Source organism: Bombyx mori, chromosome 13 (genome assembly GCF_030269925.1).
Source record: "Bombyx mori chromosome 13, ASM3026992v2".
Lineage (NCBI taxonomy): Eukaryota > Metazoa > Arthropoda > Insecta > Lepidoptera > Bombycidae > Bombyx > Bombyx mori.
The window spans coordinates 12,501-35,438 of record NC_085119.1 but is presented as its reverse complement, the minus strand read 5'-3'; the positions used below and the strand labels follow the sequence as shown (position 1 = coordinate 35,438).

At 55.8% G+C, this 22,938-nt stretch overlaps 1 protein-coding gene across 1 annotated transcript; it reads right to left on the bottom strand.

The window, feature by feature from the left end:
• Positions 1-540: 540 nt before the first annotated feature.
• Positions 541-2,547, bottom strand: LOC119629369 (uncharacterized). The gene has a single exon (XM_038015046.1). It carries the CDS (start codon positions 2,545-2,547, stop codon positions 541-543), a length of 2,007 nt encoding a protein of 668 aa, XP_037870974.1.
• Between the last annotated feature and the right edge of the window lie 20,391 nt (positions 2,548-22,938).

Genomic DNA, 22,938 nt, shown 5'->3' with positions numbered 1-22,938 from the left:
CGAAAGTCACATCCACGTGAGATTCGCCGTTCCATCGCACGCAAGTCGCGACCGAACCCCTGTTCAAGAGACAGAGACCGGCCGCGATCGCCCACTCCGAGAGCATCCTGCCGCGCGAGTTCGGGCGGGGGGAACCCCAAGCTACCCATTTGGCATTGAGGTCTCCCGCTAAAATCACCGGGCGAGACCCGAGGCGATTAACCAACGCCTCGAGCCCGCCCAAGAACCGCTCGAACTCAGCGAGATGTCTGTTCGGAGAGAAGTACACCCCGATCACGACGGTTTCATCGACCCTGGCCGCGACGTAACCGGATCCCCTGGCCACCATCACCAGGGGGGGTAACGCCGCAGCCTGTCTGATTATGATTGCCACGGAGCCGTCGATGTCCCCGATCCAGGAATCCTGATCAGCAGGGACGAAGTACGGCTCCGCGGCGACAGCGACATCAATTGACCACTCCGCCATGGTGTGGACGAGGAGATCCTGCGCCCTGGCGGAGTGGTTCAGATTGGCCTGGAGGAAGCGATGGACGTGCCCCATTATTGAGGGGTTACGTCCATCGCTCCTTCGTCCGTCCCGCCCTCCGGCTCGACAGCCGCGGCGGGAACTAGCTCGCCTGCTACTCCATTTGCAGCTGGCACCTCCTCTGCACCTTTTTTTCTTTTATTTTTTCCACCTCTCCTCCTCTTCGTTGAGGAGGGGGCTGAACGACATGCTGGCCCCCCAGCCCGGTGGTCGGCCTGCCGCTTCGCCGCATCACAAAGTACACAGTGCGGAACGGCGGTGCAGGTGGCAGCCTTGTGCCCGGACTGACCGCAACGGAAACACAATCCGCTGCGGTCGACAGTCGACGGGCATTTAGCGAGGCCATGCCCAGTACCGAAGCACCGGAGGCATCGCCAAGGTCTTGCCTCCTGTAGTTGCACCTGAGCCATGATCCAGCCTACGCGCAGCCTTCCAGGCGTGTTGGCAGGCTTCCCACTTGGAGGTGTGGCTAGGAGAATGGCCGCCTGCACGGGGCACCGCGCCCATGCGGTGCGGGCTCCGGAGTAAGTGCTCCGGAGTTCCCCCACCTTAACGTGGGCCAGGGCACAGTTCCCCTGTGATGCAATGGCGGCGGCCACTTCGTCCTGGGTCGCGCATTCATCGAGGCCCGTCAATTTGACTTCCGCCATTTTGACGGGGCGTTCGATGCGCACTATCTCTGGGTCCGGCAAAATCTCCCGGAGCCGCGCCACCAGTCTGTCCGCGGCTGCGCCAGATTGGGCGCCTGGACATTCCAGTAGCCGGGCCCCGTTAGCGGTGTGCCGAACCTTGAGCCCGCCCTCCACGCCTATGGCGTCGACATCAACGGCACCACGCGCTCGGCTCATTACCTCCATATAGGTAATGCCCTTTTCCTTTGCAGCCGGCAGTAGCTCCAAGACCACTGCCGCTGACCGCGGAGCGCGCGGTTTGCCGTTTCGACGCCTCTTGTTTTTTCCTTGAGCTGCCGCTCGACCCTCTTGATGGGGAGCAGCAGCCGCTGGGGCGGGCTGGGGGCGTGCCGCAGCCGGCACCCTTTTTTTATTCTTATTGCCCCGCTTCACCACCTCAGTCCAGGCCACATCCATACTGGATGGGGCTGGAGGCAGCGGGTGGGGCTGGGGTGGCGGTACCGGCTTAGCAGCATTCACGTTCCCCTTTTTTTTCGTGCGGCTCCTACCGGGCCTCACCTTAACGGCCTGGCGCGTGTTAGCGGCCGTAGGCTGTGGTCTTGCGGGCTGGACAGGCGTTTGCCGTCCAGCGGGTCCATGCACAGTGGCCCTTGATAATTGGGCCCTTTCAAGCTTAGCGAGCCCAGCGGACTGGGGCTTCGCTTGGGCGGCGGCTTTTCGCTCATGGGCGAGCGGCGGTCTTGCACGCTCCACCGCTGAGCTGCGTGCCTCCAAGATGGCGAACCGCCGCTTCAGCTCCGCCACCTCCGCGCCATCGGGTGGAGTCAGGTTATGGAGCTCCGCAATAAGCTCATCCACCCGCATGTGCAGCGCGGCGACTTCGGCACGCAGCTCCAAATTTTCGGCAAGCAGCCCTGCGTTCTGTGCCTGCAGCTGCTCAACCGTGTTTTTTGCCCTGCGGCAAGCGGCTCTGGTCTGCACCGATCCGGTCGCGACCAGTCCGTTTCGGGTTGACTTGCTATTGGCGAGCGACGCCGTAGCATTTGCCGGCCCTTCCTCGATCGCCAAGAACTTCGCGGCCATGGGCTCTCCTTCGGAGGAGTCGAGCGGGGCGGGACTCGTCGGCCGCTTGACCGTCTTCCGCTTCCGTTGAATCCTCCCTGCTTCTTTCTCCCCTTTTCCGGCGCTGCCTAAATTTAACAGCCGCGGCGAATCTCGACCACTCGACACGCAACCCCTCGCGGAGCTTCGTGTCGAGCGCAGTGAGACCGCGCTGTCGCAGCGCTCCAAGAGCACGATCGGGACCCTCTCCCTTACGCGGCTCGTGCTACCGCCTTCCTCGTCGTGGCAGTTGGTGCCCCCCCCCAGAATACGAAGGGCAGCGTGCATCCGATTGCTCGGATGCACGGAGGGATTCTCCTCCCGCAGAGCGGGAGGTACCCTTTTTTTTTTTTTTTCCGGGTAGAGGGCCGAACCTCCTACGAGGTCCCCGCGCAAAAGGGGCGCGCGGGGTATGTGAGACTCAACGATCTGCATGGTGTTGTGAGCAGACCGCGGGCCCAAGGATTTTAGAGCCCACCCACTAAACGACTCCCCTGCACTCTTACACCCGACGTCCGATCCCCTCCGAGGTCAGAACCCGGATGAGGTAGGGGGGCTACCGCGGTCAACACTACAACCAGACGGCGCGGCTCACCCCAATGACGCCCAGCCGACGGAGCCTTCGAGGCGAATCGAAGGCTCTGAAACGTCGGCCGTCTCGGTACGGCAGCCCGTCGGGCCGCCCAGACGGTGCCGCTGGTGTCCCGGAATACCCCGCTGGACCAGAACCAGCCTGCCGGGTCGGGACGCGATACACCGTCGACCGGTCGCTCTAATCACTCCACGGCAGCGCGCTAGAGTGCTGGTAGCGCGCCGCGCGGCCTCACCCCCTCAGGTCGCCCCTTAACCTTCACCGGGGGGAGACCGCCACCTACAGGGGCCGGGACGTACGGGCGTATTCCCGCCTCCGGCCCCCGGCTCGACGGCGACGGATCGGTGCGGAAAGGGAAGAGCTCTCCCTCTCTCGCTCCGCCGCCTCCTTCTGCGAGATGGTGGACTCGCAGAAGTCGAGCATCGCCTTCCAGGACGCGTCGCTGCCGAGCATCGTAGCCACGACGCGCGGCAGCGAGAGGTCCTCACCTATGACCGCGACGAGGGCGGCGCGTTGCTCGTCGAATCCAGAGCAACGCGCCAATGTATGTTCCGCTGTGTCTTCCTCGTCGCGGTCCGCGCAGTGGTGGCACTGCGCCGTCGGTTCCCTTCCGGCTATCTTGTGCAAGTACCGGCCGAAACAACCATGGCCGGTAAGCATCTGCGTTAGCCGGAAGGTGAGGCATCCGCGGTCGCGGCCCACCCAGTCCGCGAGAACCGGGCGGACCGCCTCGACGGTTCGGAGGCCGGCCGACGGGTCCGCCAAGCGGCGAGACCACGCCTCCAGCACGGACCGCCGAGATTGGAGCCTCCGCGCTCGAACTACACCTTCGCCGGGGCGCCCTTCCCCCCTAGAGCGAAGGTCGCTACGCCACCGGTAATCGGCAGCGAGCGCCTCCGCCTCCAGGTCCCAGGGTGGCGCCCCGGCGAGCAAGCACGCCGCCTCGAAGGAGACGGTGCGGTATCCTCGGATCGCCCTGACCGCGATCGCGCGCTGCGGACGTCGCAGCGCCGCGACGTTCTCGCGGGTCAGGGCGTGGCACCATACGGGAGCGCCGTATAGTGCCATCGACCGCACCACCCCCATGTAGAGGCGGCGCGCCACCTGATCGGGACCCCCGACGTTTGGAAGAAGCCGGCTCAGAGAGCCGGCCGTCGCCATCAGTCGAGGGCCCAACTTCTCAAAGTGAGCGCGGAAGTTCCACCGACCGTCCAGTTCGAGGCCGAGGTACCGAAGACCGGTCACCCCGACCCCGACGCGGACGCCTCCGATCACGAGGTGGGCGCCCACAGGCGGCGCTCGTCCCGGCCCGTGAAACATCAGGGCCTGGGTTTTGTCGAGCGCCACCTCGAGCCCCAACCGTCGGATCCTGGTGACGACGTGTGCCACGCCTGCGCACGCCAGACGGGCAGACTCCCGGTAGTCCCTCCCCGGAGCTACGACCAACGTGTCGTCAGCGTAACAAATTACGCTGAGCCCGGGGAGGGGTCCCCGAATGACGCCCCGCAGGACCCAGTCGTAGCCGATGTTCCACAGCAGGGGGCCCAGGACGGACCCCTGCGGAACACCGCGCTCGACGGGGAAGCGGTACATCGCCCCACCGTGTCCGATGCACTGGATCGACCTGCCCTCGAGGTAGGAGCCGATCAGTCGGCGGAGGTATGCGGGGACGCCGTGATACTCCAGCGCCCCCGCGATCACCGACCAGGGCAGGGTGTTGAAGGCGTTCCTAACATCTAAGGATAACGCCATCGCCACCCCGCCCCGGGATACGGCCTCATCGGAGAGGGCCCGCACGCGCAGAATTGCGTCGATAGTCGAGCGGCCCTCTCTGAAGCCGTACTGCTCCGCCGAAAGATCGGGACCCGTCTCGGTCAGGTGCCGGACGATGCGGGCCGCGACGATCCTCTCGAGCATCTTGCCCGCTTCGTCCAGCAACACGATGGGGCGATAGCCCGCGGGTGAGTCCGCGGGGCGCCCGTCCTTCCGCAGAAGGACCAGTCTGCCCGTCTTCCATTTCGACGGGAACCGTCCCGACTCGAGGCACGCTTCGAAAAGCCCCCCGAGCCGGTCCCCTAGGGCCTCGAAGGCCAAGCTCCAGACCCGGCCGTGAACGCCGTCAGGGCCGGGGGCCGCGTCCTTCGCTCTCATTCTGGACACGGCCGCATGGATCTCCGCCCCCGTGATAGGGGGAGGGGGCTCCTCGGCAGCGGGAACGCTGGGGCGACGCGGAGGCGTGCCCCACGTGGCGTCCATCTGGGGGGGCTCAAAGTCCCCCCCCGCTGCCGGCGGGAAGAGTGCCGTAACAATTTCCCGCAGCTGCCGAGGCTGGAGCCGCTCGGTCACCGGGAGCGCCCACGGCTGCAGTTTCCTGCGAACCATCTTGTATGGGCGCCCCCAGGGATCTTCGTCGAGCGACTCCAGGAGAGTCTTCATGCTCTGCTTCTTGGCCTCGCCAATGGCCAGCTGCAGCGCCGTCTGCTTTTGACGACAGTCAGCGTGCAGCTGGGCCGCCGTCTCCGCGAACGCAGCGTCGCGACGACGGCGGCGGCGGTGGCGTGCGCTCCGGCGGCGCGCCCTCACGCACTCCTCGCGGAGTCTTGCGATCTCGGGCGACCACCAGAACGCACCCCCACGTGGTGCTCGGGGGCCGACCCGGGGCATGGCGGCATCACAAATGATTGCCATGGTGCCCCGGAACCAGTCGACCTCCGCATCCACGTCCGCGAGCCGCGCGGGTTTTGGCGCCCACGCAGCAACAGCGGCCGCCTCCATCAGCAACTCCTTGTTCATTCGTTTCAAGGCCCACCTGGGGAACGAACGGGGCACACCTTGCGGGAGCTCCTCCTCACCGCGGGCGCCCGCGGCTGACGACGACGACAAGGAGGAGGCGGAGAGCTCGAATCGGACGTATCTGTGGTCCGAGAGCGTCTCCGCCCCCTCGAGTACGCGCCAGCCGCGGGTGCGGCGCACGGCGGACGGGGACGCGAACGTCACGTCCACGTGAGATTCCCCATTCCACCGCACGCAAGTCGCGACCGTACCTCTGTTTAGAAGACAGAGGCCGGTCGCGATCGCCCACTCCGAAAGGGTCTCGCCTCGCGCATCCGTGCGGGGGGAACCCCAAGCCGTGCACTTGGCATTGAGGTCCCCCGCGACGATGACAGGGCGGGACCCGAGGCGGTGTAAAAGCGCCTCGAGCCCGCCCAGAAACCGCTCGAACTCGGCGAGGCTCCTGTTCGGAGAAAAGTACGCCCCGATCACGACGGTCCCGTCGATCCTAGCCGCGACGTACCCGGGTCCCCTGGCCACCATTTCCAAGGGGGGTAACGCCGCGGACTGTCTCAACACAATGGCCACGGAGCCGTCGACGTCCCCCATCCAGCAGTCCTGGTCGGTGGGGACGAAGTACGGCTCCGCAGCGACAGCGACGTCGATTGACCACTCCGCCATGGTGTGGACGAGGAGATCCTGTGCCCTGGCGGAGTGGTTCAAATTACTTTGGAGGAAGCGATGGACGCAACCCATTACGGGGCTACGTCCATCGCTCCCTCGTCTGTCCCGCCTTGCGGCTGCTCTGGTGCCGCGGCGGGAGCTGACTCACCGGCTGCCCTTTTTGCAGCCGGCTTCTTTTTCTTTCCACCCCTCCTCGTTTTTGTAGAGGAGGGGGCGGATTTACACGCCGGGCCCCCGGCCCGGTGGTCGGCCTTCCTTTTGGCCGCGTCGCACAAAACGCAGTGCGGCGCGGCTGTGGTGCAGGAGGCTGCCTTGTGCCCCGGTTGGCCGCAGCGGAAACACAAGCCGCTGCGGTCCACGGTCGAGGGGCACTTGGCGAGGCCGTGGCCGGTGCCGAAGCACCGAAGACAGCGCCACGGCCTGGCATCCTGCAGCTGCACGTGGGCCACTACCCAGCCCACGCGCAGCCTTCCTGGGCTGTCGGAAGGCCGCCCCTGTGGAGGGGTGGCCAGGAGGGTCGCCGTTGCAATCGGGCAACGCGCCCACGCCGTCCGGGTTCCGGAATATGTCACCCGGAGCTCTCCGACTTTGATGTCGGCGAGGGCGCAGTTGCCCTGCGACGCGATGGCCGCGGCGACCTCCTCCTTAGTTGCGCACTCGTCGAGGCCCGTGATTTTGACTTCTCCCATCTTCACGGGCCGCGCGATGCGCACCACCTCGGGGTCCGGCAGAATCTCCCTCAGCCGGGCCGCCAATTTTTCGGCCGCGGCGTTGGTGTTCGGGCCGGGGCACTCTATGAGACGGGCCCCGTTGGCCGTCTGCCGGACCTTGATGCCCCCCTCCACGCCGAGGGCGTCCACATTCACGCCGCCGCGCGCCTGGGTCATCACCTCGTGGTAGGTGATGCCCTTTTCTTTGCCGGCCGGCAGCAGCTCCACTACCACTGCAGCCGACCGCGGGGCGCGCGGCCTCCTTCGTCCGTTTCGGCCCCTCGGCTCCGCTCGACCCTCTTGGCGGGGAGCGGCAGCCGCAGGGGTGGGCTTGGGGCGCGGCGCGACAGGCGCCGCAACCTTTTTGGGCCCTCGCCGCACCACCGTCGTCCAGGCCTCATTCATGTTGGCCGGGGCGGGGGGCAGTGGGCGGGGCTGGGGAGTCGGTGCCGGTTTGGCGGCGTTGACGCCCCCCTTCTTCTTATTTCGGCTCCTGCCAGGCCCTGCCTTCACAGGCTGGGGCGGAGCAGGAGCGGACGCCGGTTTTCTTGCAGGGGCCGTGGGTGCCGGCACCCCCGCAGCCGCGGGTATAGGTGCAGCCGCAGCGGGAGCTCGCGCGGGTGTTGCTTTCTTCCCGCTGTATGTTTTTACAGCGGGCTGCACCCGTCTGCGGGGCGCCGGCACAGGCGCACTGCCTTTCGCCTCATGGGCGAGGGGCGGCCGCGCACGCTCCACCTTGGAGCTGCGCGCCTCCTGTATAAGGAGCTGCCGCCTCAACTCTTCGACCTCGCTGAGGCCTTCCACTTCGGGCGGAGGAGGGACAGGGGCCGAGCTGCGTTGCCGCTCGATGAGGTCGGCAACCATCGTTCGCAACTCGGCCATGTCCACTCTAAGTTGCCCATTCTCCGACTGAAGATGGGCATTCTCAGTCGACACTTGCTCAAGGCGGGTGTGCAGCAGAGCCACATTCCGATAGAGGCACCCGTCACGCGCGGACGTGCTCATCGACCACTCGATCGCCCGGCCTTTGTTCGCCCGGCTTTTGTTAGCCCGGCCATTGTTCGCGCGGCCTGTGTTCGTGGTACATCTGCCGACTAAGTGCTCTTCCTGGAAGTTTTTATTTGTTTTGTTTCCTTTTGTTATTTCTGTGTTCGTGGTACATCTGCCGACAAACTGTCTTCCTGGAAGTGTTTAATTGTTTTGTTTCTTTTTGTTATTTCCGTTTTGTTGTGATTTTTCTTTGTCCTGCAGTAATCGTGCCGCATCGCCACCTGTGTTCAATAGAACCGCTCAGGTCCGAGAAGTTGGGGCCTCGCCGCAAGGCGAGTGTTTTCTAAGACCCAGGGTAGCCCCACCTGGGCACGTAGACATCATGGACGCTGTATTTGCGGAATTTCTCCGGCTTCGCTACCCAAAGCTCACTTCCGAGTTTCAGGCCTTCAAGGCCGATCACACTGCGAGCCCTCTCGTGGACTCCACCGAGCTCGCTGCTCCTGCGTCGCCTGTACCTGCGTGCAAAGCTTCTGCATCGAGCACCGCAGCCTCCGTCGTGCCTGCCGTTCCCGCGTCGCCTATACTGGCGAGTAAAACTGCTGCGTCGTCCGCCGTGGTCACCGTTCCAGCAGCGCGATCATCCGCGGCCTCCGTCGCGCCGTCCAAAACACCTACTCGTAGGTCACCTGCGCCCGCCTCCTCGTCCTCCGACTCTGACTCGGAGATGGAGGTCGACCTCGCTCCCGCCTCATCGACGGATGGATTCACCCTGGTGCAAAAGGGTAAGAAGCGTGCCGCGGAGTCTCGAGCTCCCGCGGCCGCTAAAATTAGCAAAGCCGCGAACGCGTCGCGCCCCCGCCCTCAGACTCCCGTTGCGCCTCCAGCCCGTGCCACTCCGTCGCCGCGTCCGGTGGCACAAAATAAAGCCCAGACCCCTCCCCCGGTAATCCTTCAAGAGAAGGCAGCTTGGGAACGAGTTTCCCTGGCCCTTAAGGCCAAAAATATCAATTTTACGAATGCCCGTAACCTCGCGAACGGCATTCAAATTAAGGTTCGAACATCCGACGACCATAGGGCCCTCTCTTCTTACCTCCGTAAGGAGCGTATAAGTTTCCACACATATACGCTCCAGGAGGAGCGCGAACTCCGTGCCGTTATACGTGGCATCCCTAAAGAGTTGGATGCCGAGCTCGTCAAGGCCGACCTTCTCGAACAAGGCCTACCGGTTAACTCCGTACACCGCATGCACACAGGCCGCGGAAGGGAGCCATATAATATGGTTCTCGTCGCCCTCCAGCCTACCCCCGAGGGTAAGCAAATATTCAACATCCGAACGGTCTGTAGCCTTTCCGGCATCGCAGTCGAAACCCCACACAAGAAAGGCACACCTAGCCAGTGCCATAACTGCCAATTATACGGGCATTCTTCCCGTAACTGTCACGCGCGCCCCCGATGCGTCAAGTGCTTAGGCGATCACGCCACGGCCCTATGCACTCGCGATCAAAAAACCGCGACAGAACCGCCTAGCTGCGTCCTGTGTCGAACACAGGGTCACCCCGCGAACTACCGTGGATGCCCCCGAGCTCCAAAAATAAATCGCCGCGTCGCCCGCCAAAACCGCCTCCGAGCTTCCGGCCCAGACATCAAAGCCTCGGCACCCTCTGTGTCGCAGGCTAAGCCAGCGTTCGTTCCGGCGCCGGTGCCCAGTGTCTCGGCCTGGGCGAAACCGCTGCCGTACATGAACACGGCTACAACTCCCTCCTCCGCGATTCGTCCCGCCCCCGCGACTCGTCCCTCTCCCGCGACTTGCCCTCCGACCGCGTCCGACAATCTCGCTTTAGCGATCGACTTCTTTCAGTCGATCAACTTTGAGCGCGTTAACGCTTTGGGCGACGCCATTCGCTCTGCCTCCACTGCACAACACTTTATCGCCGTTGTGCAAGAATACGCCGACGTATACGCGTCATTAAATACGTACGTCCTCCCCTCACTCCGCCGGTAATCAATGGCGTATATAAGTAGAATAAAGCCCCTATCCGTAACGATAGGATTTTTTAACGCTTACGGTCTCGCAAATCAGCGTGATCAGGTTTCTGACTTTTTGCGTGACCATCAAATTGATATCTTTTTAGTGCAGGAGACCCTACTTAAGCCCGCGCGCCGTGACCCTAAAATCGCGAACTATAACATGGTCAGGAACGACAGGCTCTCTGCTCGTGGTGGTGGTACCGTCATTTACTATAGAAGAGCCCTGCATTGCGTCCCACTCGATCCTCCCGCGCTCGCTAATATCGAAGCATCAGTGTGCCGAATCTCACTGACGGGACACGCGCCGATCGTTATCGCGTCCGTTTATCTTCCACCGGATAAGATCGTTCTAAGCAGTGATATCGAGGCGCTGCTCGGCATGGGGAGCTCTGTCATTCTGGCGGGCGACCTAAATTGTAAACACATTAGGTGGAACTCACACACCACAACCCCGAATGGCAGGCGGCTTGACGCGTTAGTCGATAATCTCGCCTTCGATATCGTCGCTCCGCTAATCCCGACTCACTACCCGCTAAATATCGCGCATCGCCCGGATATACTCGACATAGCGTTATTAAAAAACGTAACTCTGCGCTTACACTCGATCGAAGTAGTTTCAGAGTTAGATTCAGACCACCGTCCCGTCGTTATGAAGCTCGGTCGCGCTCCCGATTCCGTTCCCGTCACGAGGACTGTGGTGGATTGGCACACGCTGGGCATCAGCCTGGCTGAATCTGATCCACCATCGCTACCGTTTAGCCCGGACTCTACCCCGTCTTCTCAGGATACCGCTGAAGCCATAGACATCTTAACGTCACACATCACCTCGACATTAGATAGGTCATCGAAACAAGTTGTAGCGGAGGACTTCCTTCACCGCTTCAAATTGTCCGACGATATTAGGGAACTCCTTAGAGCTAAGAACGCCTCGATACGCGCCTACGACAGGTATCCTACCGCGGAAAATCGTATTCGAATGCGTGCCCTACAACGCGACGTAAAGTCTCGCATCGCCGAAGTCCGAGATGCCAGATGGTCTGATTTCTTAGAAGGACTCGCGCCCTCCCAAAGGTCTTACTACCGCTTAGCTCGTACTCTCAAATCGGATACGGTAGTAACTATGCCCCCCCTCGTAGGCCCCTCAGGCCGACTCACGGCGTTCGATGATGACGAAAAAGCAGAGCTGCTGGCCGATACATTGCAAACCCAGTGCACGCCCAGCACTCAATCCGTGGACCCTGTGCATGTAGAATTAGTAGACAGTGAGGTAGAACGCAGAGCCTCCTTGCCACCCTCTGATGTGTTACCACCCGTCACCCCGATGGAAGTTAAAGACTTGATCAAAGACCTACGTCCTCGCAAGGCTCCCGGTTCCGACGGTATATCCAACCGCGTTATTAAACTTCTACCCGTCCAACTCATCGTGATGTTGGCATCTATTTTCAATGCCGCTATGGCGAACTGTATCTTTCCCGCGGTGTGGAAAGAAGCGGACGTTATCGGCATACATAAACCCGGTAAACCAAAAAATCATCCGACGAGCTACCGCCCGATTAGCCTCCTCATGTCTCTAGGCAAACTGTATGAGCGTCTGCTCTATAAACGCCTCAGAGACTTCGTCTCATCCAAGGGCATTCTCATCGATGAACAATTCGGATTCCGTACAAATCACTCATGCGTTCAACAGGTGCACCGCCTCACGGAGCACATTCTTGTGGGGCTTAATCGACCAAAACCGTTATACACGGGAGCTCTCTTCTTCGACGTCGCAAAAGCGTTCGACAAAGTCTGGCACAACGGTTTGATTTTCAAACTATTCAACATGGGTGTGCCGGATAGTCTCGTGCTCATCATACGGGACTTCTTGTCGAACCGCTCTTTTCGATATCGAGTCGAGGGAACCCGCTCCTCCCCACGACCTCTCACAGCTGGAGTCCCGCAAGGCTCTGTCCTCTCACCCCTCCTATTTAGCTTATTCGTTAACGATATTCCCCGGTCGCCGCCGACCCATTTAGCTTTATTCGCCGACGACACGACTGTTTACTATTCCAGTAGAAACAAGTCCCTAATCGCGAAGAAGCTTCAGAGCGCAGCCCTAGCCCTAGGACAGTGGTTCCGAAAATGGCGCATAGACATCAACCCAGCGAAAAGTACTGCGGTGCTCTTTCAGAGGGGAAGCTCCACACGGATTTCCTCCCGTATTAGGAGGAGGAATCTCACACCCCCGATTACTCTCTTTAGTCAATCCATACCCTGGGCCAGGAAGGTCAAGTACCTGGGCGTTACCCTGGATGCATCGATGACATTCCGCCCGCATATAAAATCAGTCCGTGACCGTGCCGCGTTTATTCTCGGTAGACTCTACCCCATGATTTGTAAGCGGAGTAAAATGTCCCTTCGGAACAAGGTGACACTTTACAAAACTTGCATAAGGCCCGTCATGACTTACGCGAGTGTGGTGTTCGCTCACGCGGCCCGCACGCACATAGACACCCTTCAATCTCTACAATCCCGCTTTTGCAGGTTAGCCGTCGGAGCTCCGTGGTTCGTGAGGAACGTTGACCTACACGACGACCTGGGCCTCGAATCTATACAGAAATACATGAAGTCAGCGTCGGAACGGTACTTCGATAAGGCTATGCGTCATGATAATCGCCTTATCGTAGCCGCCGCTGACTACTCCCCGAATCCTGATCATGCAGGAGCCAGTCACCGTCGACGCCCTAGACACGTCCTTACGGATCCATCAGATCCAATAACCTTCGCACTAGACGCCTTCAGCTCTAGGAGCAGGCTTAGGGACCTCGGTAACCGTACTCGTCGAACTCGACAAAGAGTTCGCCGTGCAACCTAACCCATGAATCAGCTCGCTGAGTTTCTCGCCGGATCTTCTCAGCGGGTCGCGATTCCGATCCGGTAGTAGATTCATTCGCGAAGCAGCTGCTCTTGAGCTGTTAGGTCTCCTTCGGAGGCGCTCGGGTAGCTGTTAGCAATTCCCACCCCTCCTGGCTGAGCCTTTGCTCGCCCACCTGTCCTGGTGAAACTGGAAAGGCCTCCGGGCCACCAGTAATCCTTCAATCATAAAAAAAAAAAAAAAAAAAGCAGAGCCACTTCCTGCCGCAAGCCCGCCGTCTCCGTCGTCGTGGTGCGGTCCACGACGTCCTGCAGCCTTTCCTCCAGTGTGGCGGCCGCAGATTTCATGGCCGACACTTCTGAGCCCTTGAGGCCTGCAGTCGACTTGGCCGCAATGGTCTCAACAATTTTTCCGGCTATTTTACATGATCGGAGGGGGTCAGAGGGACCCACCAGCGTTAGGGATCGCTGTAGCCGCTCGATCTCTTCTAGCTTTCTATTGTTTTTTGCCTCACGGCACACGGCCCTAGACTGCGCCGAAGAGGCAGCGTCCAGTCCGCAAGACGATGGCTTGTTAAAGTCAAATCCTGTGGCGGGCGACGCCGCAGCAGTCGCCGGCCCTTCCGCCAACGCCATATATTTGGCGCTGGCAGGCTCACCCTCCGAGGAGTCAGACGGAGCGGAGGACGCCGGCCGTCGAGCCGACTTCCGCTTCCGCCGAGTCCGTTGCCGAACACTATCGGCGAACAGCGCCGGAGTCTCCCTTCCACTTGACGCGTCGCCCCTTGCGGAGCTTCGCGCCGAGTGCAGGGAAATCAGGCTGTCGCAGCGCTCCAGTAGCACGGTGGGAACTCTGTCCCTTACGCGACCCGTGCCGTCGCCCCCTTCGTCTTGACAAAGTTTGCCCCCCCCAGAAACGGTGGGGCAGCGTGCGGCCGATCGCTCGACCGCACGGAGGGATTCTCCCCCCGCAGAACGGGAGGTACCCTCCTGGGGTAATAATTTTTTAACTGTTGCCATTATTCCATTTGTCCTTTTTTATTAACCAGGGGTCGGTCCCCTGGGGTCTGGTTGGTACCCTTGGGACTGGACTCCCTCCAGCCATTCATCCCATCGCCGGGCACCAGAGCTTAGGATTGGGGCATTTTTTAAAGAGGTTTACGTCCTCGCGGCCCCGTGCCTCGCGGCAGCGGCCCCCGTCCCCCACGCGGTGAGGATTACGGGTTGGCCGGCAGCCCGCCGAGTGCAACGAGCAACACGACAGACCACCGCCCGACGCTCAAACGAGCAACGACGACGAAGCCACGCCGGTATACCGGTACCCCCCTCTGGAGGGCGTGCCCCTGTAGCCGAAGCCGGGGACATGGCGACCAGCGGCCGGAAGATGCGTAAGCAACGCCGGCTCACTTCTCCATCAAAGGGCAGGCCAAAAGTGGCCCACCACCACCCGTGGGTTACGTCCGAAACGGGTCGGACGTGACCCGAAGAAAAAAGAAAAAGGGGGAAGAAAGGGGAAAAGAGAGGGAGCCCGAGCGTCTCCAGGAGGAACACCCTTCAGCGAGTGAAGGGCGTGGAGAGCCCGCAACTCCCCCTGCTGGTTTTGGTCCGCGTCATCCGATCTCTTTCGTTGCAAAGCCTAACTAGGCTACCCTACACCTACACCTAACCTACCTCCCTAACACCTAAGAATCCTTGCAACGAAAAAGATCGGACGATACCCCTGGGAGTGGGACTGTTCCCAGAGGATCCCGTTATCCGCCACCTACGGACGCGCCCGGTGGAAGTCCAGCAAAACTCCCCCACAGACGGAGCCCCCGGCCACGCAGAGTGCGCGCCGGGGGGCCCGCCCAGGTCCCTCGGGCCACATACGGCTCCTGGATTAACGCTATTTTAATTTTTCGGCGTTGTGCCTCAACCATCAATTCTTCCGTTGCCAACAACTTGCGCTGGAGATTCACCTGGGTCACTCTATACCTTAGCATGCCCTCAGCAATACGCAACCTTGGATCTTGCCAGGGTGTCCCACTTCCTTCTTACTGGACACTCCTGACTATATACACTATGACTGGTCTTTATTGCCTTAGCCCTCTGGCAGTTCACGCAGCTGGGTTCCTCCGCATCTTGCCATTTAGTGCACTGGGCTCTGAGATGGTTTCCACCACAATGACCGCACACGACCTCCTGTTCCTGGCAAAAACGGCGACCATGTCCATATCCCAGGCATCGCGAACACTGCACTAAGGGGGACTGATCAGCGACCCTGACGCGCTGCATATCCACATGCACAGCCCCGGCCTCTGTGAGCCGGTTCCACACCTGTGGCGATACCCTCAGGACCACATGTGCCGTCAGTGGGTTCCTCGCTCTTCGCCTATATAACATTTCAGTCCTATATTCGTCATTTCCTAAGCCCTGGAAGAGGTGTCTATTTTGGTTTTTTATAGACTTCATTATATCCTCGTCCGAGTTTGACTGCAAGACTCCATATAGAATTACTAGTGGGTCTTTGGCTTTTATGTCCTCGATGGTTAGCCCTTCCTGCTCTCTTATCTTGTCTTTAACTCTATCCATTTCCTTTCCATCCTTGCATCCCACTATAATTTTCCTATCTTTAACTTTCCTTATTTTATCTACCTTTATCTCTTCGTCCCTCGCATTAACAGTTTTCCTGATTTTTTCCAGGACTTGGTCTCCCGTGTCTGTCTCGTCGGTCGAGGTTATCATCACGGTATGAAGTGTTCTTTTAGGTGAATTTGTCTTTTGTGTTCCTCCCGCCACCACACCAGCGTAGGTCATCTTCTCCATCGTTTCCCTGTGCAGTGTCAGCTGGTCCTGCAGTTGTTTAATTTTCCCATTACTGTCCGCCAATAGCTCACCATGCTCCTTCAGCATGTCTCTGAGTTCCTTCTGTTCTGAAAGGGGGTGCTGCGTAGACACAGGTTGAGGGAGTTTCTCTCCTCCCTACACGCCACTACCCTTCTTTCTATCGGATTCGGCTTCCTTAACCAGAGCAAAAAGTCGCTCCACCGATTTCTTTACCGCCTCCTTTATTTCGGTTTTTATATTTTTCGAATTGCTGAGGCCGATCATCGCCCTAGTCAGGCAAACCCTGGCCTCAGCAACCCGGTCCAGTTTGTCATATGGGCTCCTGGTCTCCATCTGTGCTGTCGCTGTGTCCGTCATAGAAGTCCTTTTAGCGTTTCCGGGGGGAACTGTCTCATCTGTACTCCTCTTGGGAGGGGTTCTTGATGCGGCGTACATCTTGTTTGAGAGATTAGAGTCAATTATTATAAAACAAAGTGATCCCCAATGACTGTTACTAGCTGTGTTACTTCAAAATTTGTATAAGTTGTATATTTAACAGATTAACAGCAGCCAGTAATCAGAGATCACATACAGTCTAAATATAATAACTTAAATTAACATTGACAAAATATGTCAATTATATTAAAGTCAACTTATATCTAATATCACTAACTATATAGTATCCTATAATATCAATAAATTTTTTATACTAAGCTTAAAACTATCTATATAAATAAGTCTGCTGTTTTTCACGTCGTCGATATGTCCCACTTATATACACTTTCCTAATTTTGTCTATTTTAGAGGTTATAAACACATTTTATGTAATAACTTTTTTTATATGTGTTCCTGGGTGATGCGGTTTTTACTGTTGTAAATGTCTCGACGAGGCGCGTCTTTTGGTATATCGCACTCCCGCCGCACTGCCCCAGAACTGGGACTACGTGTCCACGTGGGTTTAAGAAAAAACACTGTAACTCCGGAAAATCTTACCGGAAAAATCGGCGAGTGGTGTCGTTGTATAGCCCGTCGAAGCGCCGTTCTCGACGCACCAAAAAAAACTCACAGGTCGTCACTCTAAATCCAGAGAAAAATGCACTTTTGTGTCCCGAGCACGTGGTCACAAAATGTTTTTCACTCTATCTCTTTTCACAGCTTATTCCGGATGATGCTGTTTACACGTCCGTGTTTGTCTCGTCAAGGCGCTTCTGTTGGTATATCACACTCCTGTCGGACTGCCCTATTTCTAGGACCACGTGGCCACGTGGTTTCGAGAAAAAGTGTTGTATCACCGGATACTTTCACTGAAAAAATCTGAAATTGGGGTGAAAGGTATGCGGCACCGTGTGCTATAGAAATACACTTGAAAAACCACACGTCGTCGATCAATATCGAGCGGCGCACGCCACTTTGTGTTCCAAGCACGTGGTTTTTTTTTCAGGTTTTCCGGAATAACTCCTGAACCCGTTGTCTCCGAAGCACGCGGTTTTCAGCGTCGGCTTCCTTGTCACTGTCCGCTTCTTTTAAGACAACTTTCACTGCAATCCATGCACTTGACACTATATTTTTTTTTTTTTTTCGGATTTTTTTTTTAAACGCGGAGCGATGTATTTTCGTGGCGCTCGCGGTCGTGGCTGCCAGCAGACTTGGGTTAGGTTAGGTTAGGTTGGGTTAGGTTAGGTTAGGTTAGGTTAGGTTAGGTTAGTTTTAGGTTAGGTTAGGTTTAGGTTAGGTTTAGGTTAGGTTAGGTTTAGGTTTAGGTTAGGTTAGGTTTAGGTTTAGGTTAGGTTAGGTTTAGGTTAGGTTAGGTTTAGGTTAGGTTAGGTTTAGGTTAGGTTAGGTTTAGGTTAGGTTAGGTTTAGGTTAGGTTAGGTTTAGGTTAGGTTAGGTTTAGGTTTTTTTTTTTTTTTTTTTTTTTTTTTTTTTTTTTTTTTTTTTTTTTTTTTTTTTTTATTTATAACTAATCTCTCCTCCAAATTAATTGGAGACCTGTTGTACCTCATTCATTCTAGTTCTATCAGTCATCCTTCCGCATCTATACCCATACGTCACATCCACGCACTTCTTTCACATTATTGCCGCTGGGATTACGGCCTATTTTATCTAAACTATATTTTTTATATTTTTTACAGGTTCAATAATTTTAAGTTCTTTTGTTTTATTACGTCACTTATAACTATCAGTTTATCTTTAAACATTTATTATTTACACTATTACTATTATCTACGTTGCTTATTATCTATTTTCGTTTCTTAAATACTATTACAATTGTTAATATCTAATTTTTACAGTTTATTTACATTCTTATTTGCATATCTTATCTAACTTACATTATATTACTATTTCTTATCATATGTTAATATATACTTATGATATACGTAATCATATGTTTGTCTATTATTTATTTTTACTTATGACTTTACTAACAATATCTTTACAGTACGTTATAAAACTGTCTCTTACTTTTTTATTTTTCATAATATTTTTTATTTCTACTGTACAAATTTGGATTTTTATCTTAGTTTCTAGGTCTTGCCTCTCCCGGCTAAATATGGCACATTCTGTTATAATGTGTAAGGGCGTTTCGTCATATATTGAGTCGCATGGGCATGCCGGACTGTCTCTCAGCTTAAACCGATACAGATAAGACAGAAACCCCCCGTGTCCAGTCATAAGTTGTGTCAATGTTTGGTCAAATTCCAGTTTCCTCACAATAGGGTACGCCGTCTCCACCAGTGGAAAGAAGGCCTTCGTGACCGATGCTGTTTCCCCGTCGTCATATCTACGGTGCCATTCTTTTATAGAGGTTCCCCTTATTTGCGTTTTAATATAGGACACCGGGCACGCGCTGTAGTCCGCCTTAGTTTTTAGTTTAAGGGCCGCTTCCTTTGCCAATTTGTCAGCTCTTTCATTTCCTTTAACTCCCACGTGGGCCTTGATCCACAATATTTTTATTATTTTGCCTATTCTGTGTAGATCTATAATATTTTCTCTAGCTTCCACGGCCAACGGGTGATAGCAATCATTGTTTATTATAGAGTCTAGTGCCGCTCTTGAGTCACAAAAAACACAGAACTCACTCGCCCCTGATCCCATTATTACACTAGTGGCCCTCGCCAGCGCCAACAACTCCGCCTGGTAGACTGTGCAGTAGGGTTCGAGCCTATATCTTTTTGAGCTAACCTCGACTCCATCTTTCCATATGGACAGTGCTGCCCCGACTTTGCCTTCCATCTTACTCCCATCCGTGTAGATGTGTAAGGCATTTTGGTCGTTCCTGGCTTCTAATTCTGCACTATCCATGATGATTCCATATTTAAGGTCGAGGTTTGCTGCCGGGTGCGCCATCCGATTTACAGGCACCGGTCTCTCAACCTCCCGATCGCCCACCACGCGCCGGAAGTGCCCCTTCCTTTCCTCGTATAGCAAGGCTGCCTCCCGGATACGGATATCCAGAGGAAGCAGTCCGGCCAGCAGCAGGGCCGAGTTGAGTGAGACGGTCCTGTGTGCCTTTATAATTTTTTGCGCAAAGTCTCTCTGCAACGTCCATAAGCGCGTCCGAACGCCCACCTTCTCCGCCGCCCGAGCCCAAGCGCTAGCCGCGTAGAGGACTATGGGCTCCACCACTGCAGAGTATATCGCTCGGATAACCTCGGGGTGGAGTCCCCAACCGACCCTGGCAGCTCTGGATAATTGCTTGTATATTTGCGCCACTCTCACCCTAGTGTTGTCGACATGAGTGTTGAAAGTCAATTTGCGGTCTATGGTCAACCCCAGGATCTTAATCTCGTCAACACTTTCAATAGGGATTCCCCCCATTTCCAGCCTTGGGACGTCATATTTGATTTTATTAGTAATTACCATAGACCGCGTCTTCTGCGGCGCAAATAACAGCTTGTTTTTTCTGCCCCATGCTCCGACGAGCTCCAGGATCAGATTTGCCCGTCGCTCAATATGCAACGCGTCATCACCATCGAAGACAATGACGACGTCGTCTGCATAGGCTTGGCAGAACTCCCCACGACCCTTTAGAGTCCTCAAAAGGGGATCGAGCAGGAGGTTCCAGAGGGTCGGACCCGCAATAGACCCTTGGACACAACCTTTTTCGGTTTTCTTATGGTGCTGTCCACCCGCGTAGCTCAAAGTTACCATTCTGTCTCTCAGGTAATCGTTCAACATCCTGCGGATGCCTATTGGGCAATCTTCCTCCGCCAGCCTTGTTTTAATCATCGGCCACCACGCCGAGTCGAATGCGCCCTGTATGTCCAGTGAGACGACCACGATCAGCTTCTTTAGCTCCAGCATGTTCCGTATGTGTCCCATCAGGTCATACAGGGCGTCCTCGGTTCCTTTTTGTGGCGTGAAACCATACTGCGCCACACTAGCTGTAGGGAGCAGGTGCCATCTCAGCCGTCTCACTAGCATCCTCTCCAAAATCTTTCCTAAGACCGGGAGCAGACCGATTGGTCTATATGACTTCGGCGATGCGTAGTCGGACCTTCCCGGTTTCCGCAGTGCGACTACGGTCGCCCTTTTCCAAACTCTCGGGAAACTACCCAGCTCTAGGCACTTGTTCGTCAGCGCCAGTAGGAGACCCTCGTCCTGCCGGAAAGCCTGTGAGCAGATATCTGACGTCAGCCCGTCGGACCCCGGGGCCTTCTTCGGGTTGAAACTCTTCACCGAGTTCCGGAGCTCTGCCATCGTAAACAGTGGGTCATTGACTTCAGAATGAACCACATCGTTTAGTTGTTCTACCCTTCTCCTGATATCTCGGTGTTCGGAAGTATCTTCCTCCTCGGAGTCCTCGGGGTAAAAAGTGTCGGTCAAATACCTGGCCGATTCCTCCGGCCCCAACTGCCTCCCAGATACCATCAGCGGAATGTCTTCCGGGCGCTTCTTGGTCCGTCCTATTACCCTATATATTCCCTCCCAGAGACTCTCCCTATCCTGTTTCCCACAGAAGTCCTTCCAACTGTTTATCTTTGCCTTTTGAGCTTGTTCCTCATAATTTTGCTTCTCTTTCAGGTATTCGGCAATGACGTATCCCCTGCGGACAGGCGCAGCACAGCGAATACGTCGCCTCATGGTCGTGACTTTCTTCTTCAAGGCTTCCAGTTCCCCGGTCCACCACGGCAAGGTAAGTAATTCTGTCCTTTTTAATTTCGGTATAGTTTCTTCGGCAGCCTCCACTATTATGTCATTATACTTCTTAGCTATTTCCTCCAGTTCACTCTTGTTATTTATTTTCCTTACTTTATCCTCGTTAATTGTAAATTTTATTTGTAGTTCTGCTAGTTTTGTCGTAAATTTATCCCAGTCTGCTTTTTTAGTGTTAAATTTTCTGGTTGTCCTAATACACTTTTGCCCTACCTTTTTCTGTAAGTCCACCTCGAAAATGATCGTTCCGTGGTCAGATCCTATAAAGTCATCGACCGACCAGCTGTGTATTTTATCCATCATGTTTTCGGTGGAGACAGTAACGTCAATGTGGCTCTTAAGAGTCTTGTCTCCTCTTATCGTTCTGAAAGTAGGCTCGTCTCCCTCATTTAATATGTGCATTCCCATTTCTATGAAGGAGGATGCCATGAGTCTGCCCCTTTCGTCTTCTCTTTGGCTGTTCCACCACACACTCTTTGCGTTACAGTCCCCCCCCATGATGATACCACAACCACCGAAACTTTCGCGGATGTTCCTCAGTTGTTCCAGGTACGGCTCTATGGGCTTCCCAGGCTCGAAGTAGAAGGACACCAGGATGAGTTCAGAGGTCAGATTTCTGATTTTTACCACTGAGATGTTGTTTGTAGTATGTTCCAAGCATTGATAGACCTCAAGGTCGTCGTCAAACACTGCTATCGCAGCTTTGACGACTTCCCCGGTATCGAAGACACTCTGCAGAATCTTTACCCCCCTGTAGTCCCTCATCCTTCTCGCACCACCCACATACGGCTCCTGGATTAACGCTATTTTAATTTTTCGGCGTTGTGCCTCAACCATCAATTCTTCCGTTGCCAACAACTTGCGCTGGAGATTCACCTGGGTCACTCTATACCTTAGCATGCCCTCAGCAATACGCAACCTTGGATCTTGCCAGGGTGTCCCACTTCCTTCTTACTGGACACTCCTGACTATATACACTATGACTGGTCTTTATTGCCTTAGCCCTCTGGCAGTTCACGCAGCTGGGTTCCTCCGCATCTTGCCATTTAGTGCACTGGGCTCTGAGATGGTTTCCACCACAATGACCGCACACGACCTCCTGTTCCTGGCAAAAACGGCGACCATGTCCATATCCCAGGCATCGCGAACACTGCACTAAGGGGGACTGATCAGCGACCCTGACGCGCTGCATATCCACATGCACAGCCCCGGCCTCTGTGAGCCGGTTCCACACCTGTGGCGATACCCTCAGGACCACATGGGCCGTCAGTGGGTTCCTCGCTCTTCGCCTATATAACATTTCAGTCCTATATTCGTCATTTCCTAAGCCCTGGAAGAGGTGTCTATTTTGGTTTTTTATAGACTTCATTATATCCTCGTCCGAGTTTGACTGCAAGACTCCATATAGAATTACTAGTGGGTCTTTGACTTTTATGTCCTCGATGGTTAGCCCTTCCTGCTCTCTTATCTTGTCTTTAACTCTATCCATTTCCTTTCCATCCTTGCATCCCACTATAATTTTCCTATCTTTAACTTTCCTTATTTTATCTACCTTTATCTCTTCGTCCCTCGCATTAACAGTTTTTCTGATTTTTTCCAGGACTTGGTCTCCCGTGTCTGTCTCGTCGGTCGAGGTTATCATCACGGTATGAAGTGTTCTTTTAGGTGAATTTGTCTTTTGTGTTCCTCCCGCCACCACACCAGCGTAGGTCATCTTCTCCATCGTTTCCCTGTGCAGTGTCAGCTGGTCCTGCAGTTGTTTAATTTTCCCATTACTGTCCGCCAATAGCTCACCATGCTCCTTCAGCATGTCTCTGAGTTCCTTCTGTTCTGAAAGGGGGTGCTGCGTAGACACAGGTTGAGGGAGTTTCTCTCCTCCCTGCACGCCATTACCCTTTTTTCTATCGGATTCGGCTTCCTTAACCAGAGCAAAAAGTCGCTCCACCGATTTCTTTACCGCCTCCTTTATTTCGGTTTTTATATTTTTCGAATTGCTGAGGCCGATCATCGCCCTAGTCAGGCAACCCCTGGCCTCAGCAACCCGGTCCAGTTTGTCATATGGGCTCCTGGTCTCCATCTGTGCTG

What these genes read in the sequence shown, in the direction of transcription:
- LOC119629369 (XM_038015046.1), bottom strand. Translation starts at nt 2,547, where the DNA reads ATGCACGCTGCCCTTCGTATTCTGGGGGGGGGCACCAACTGCCACGAC.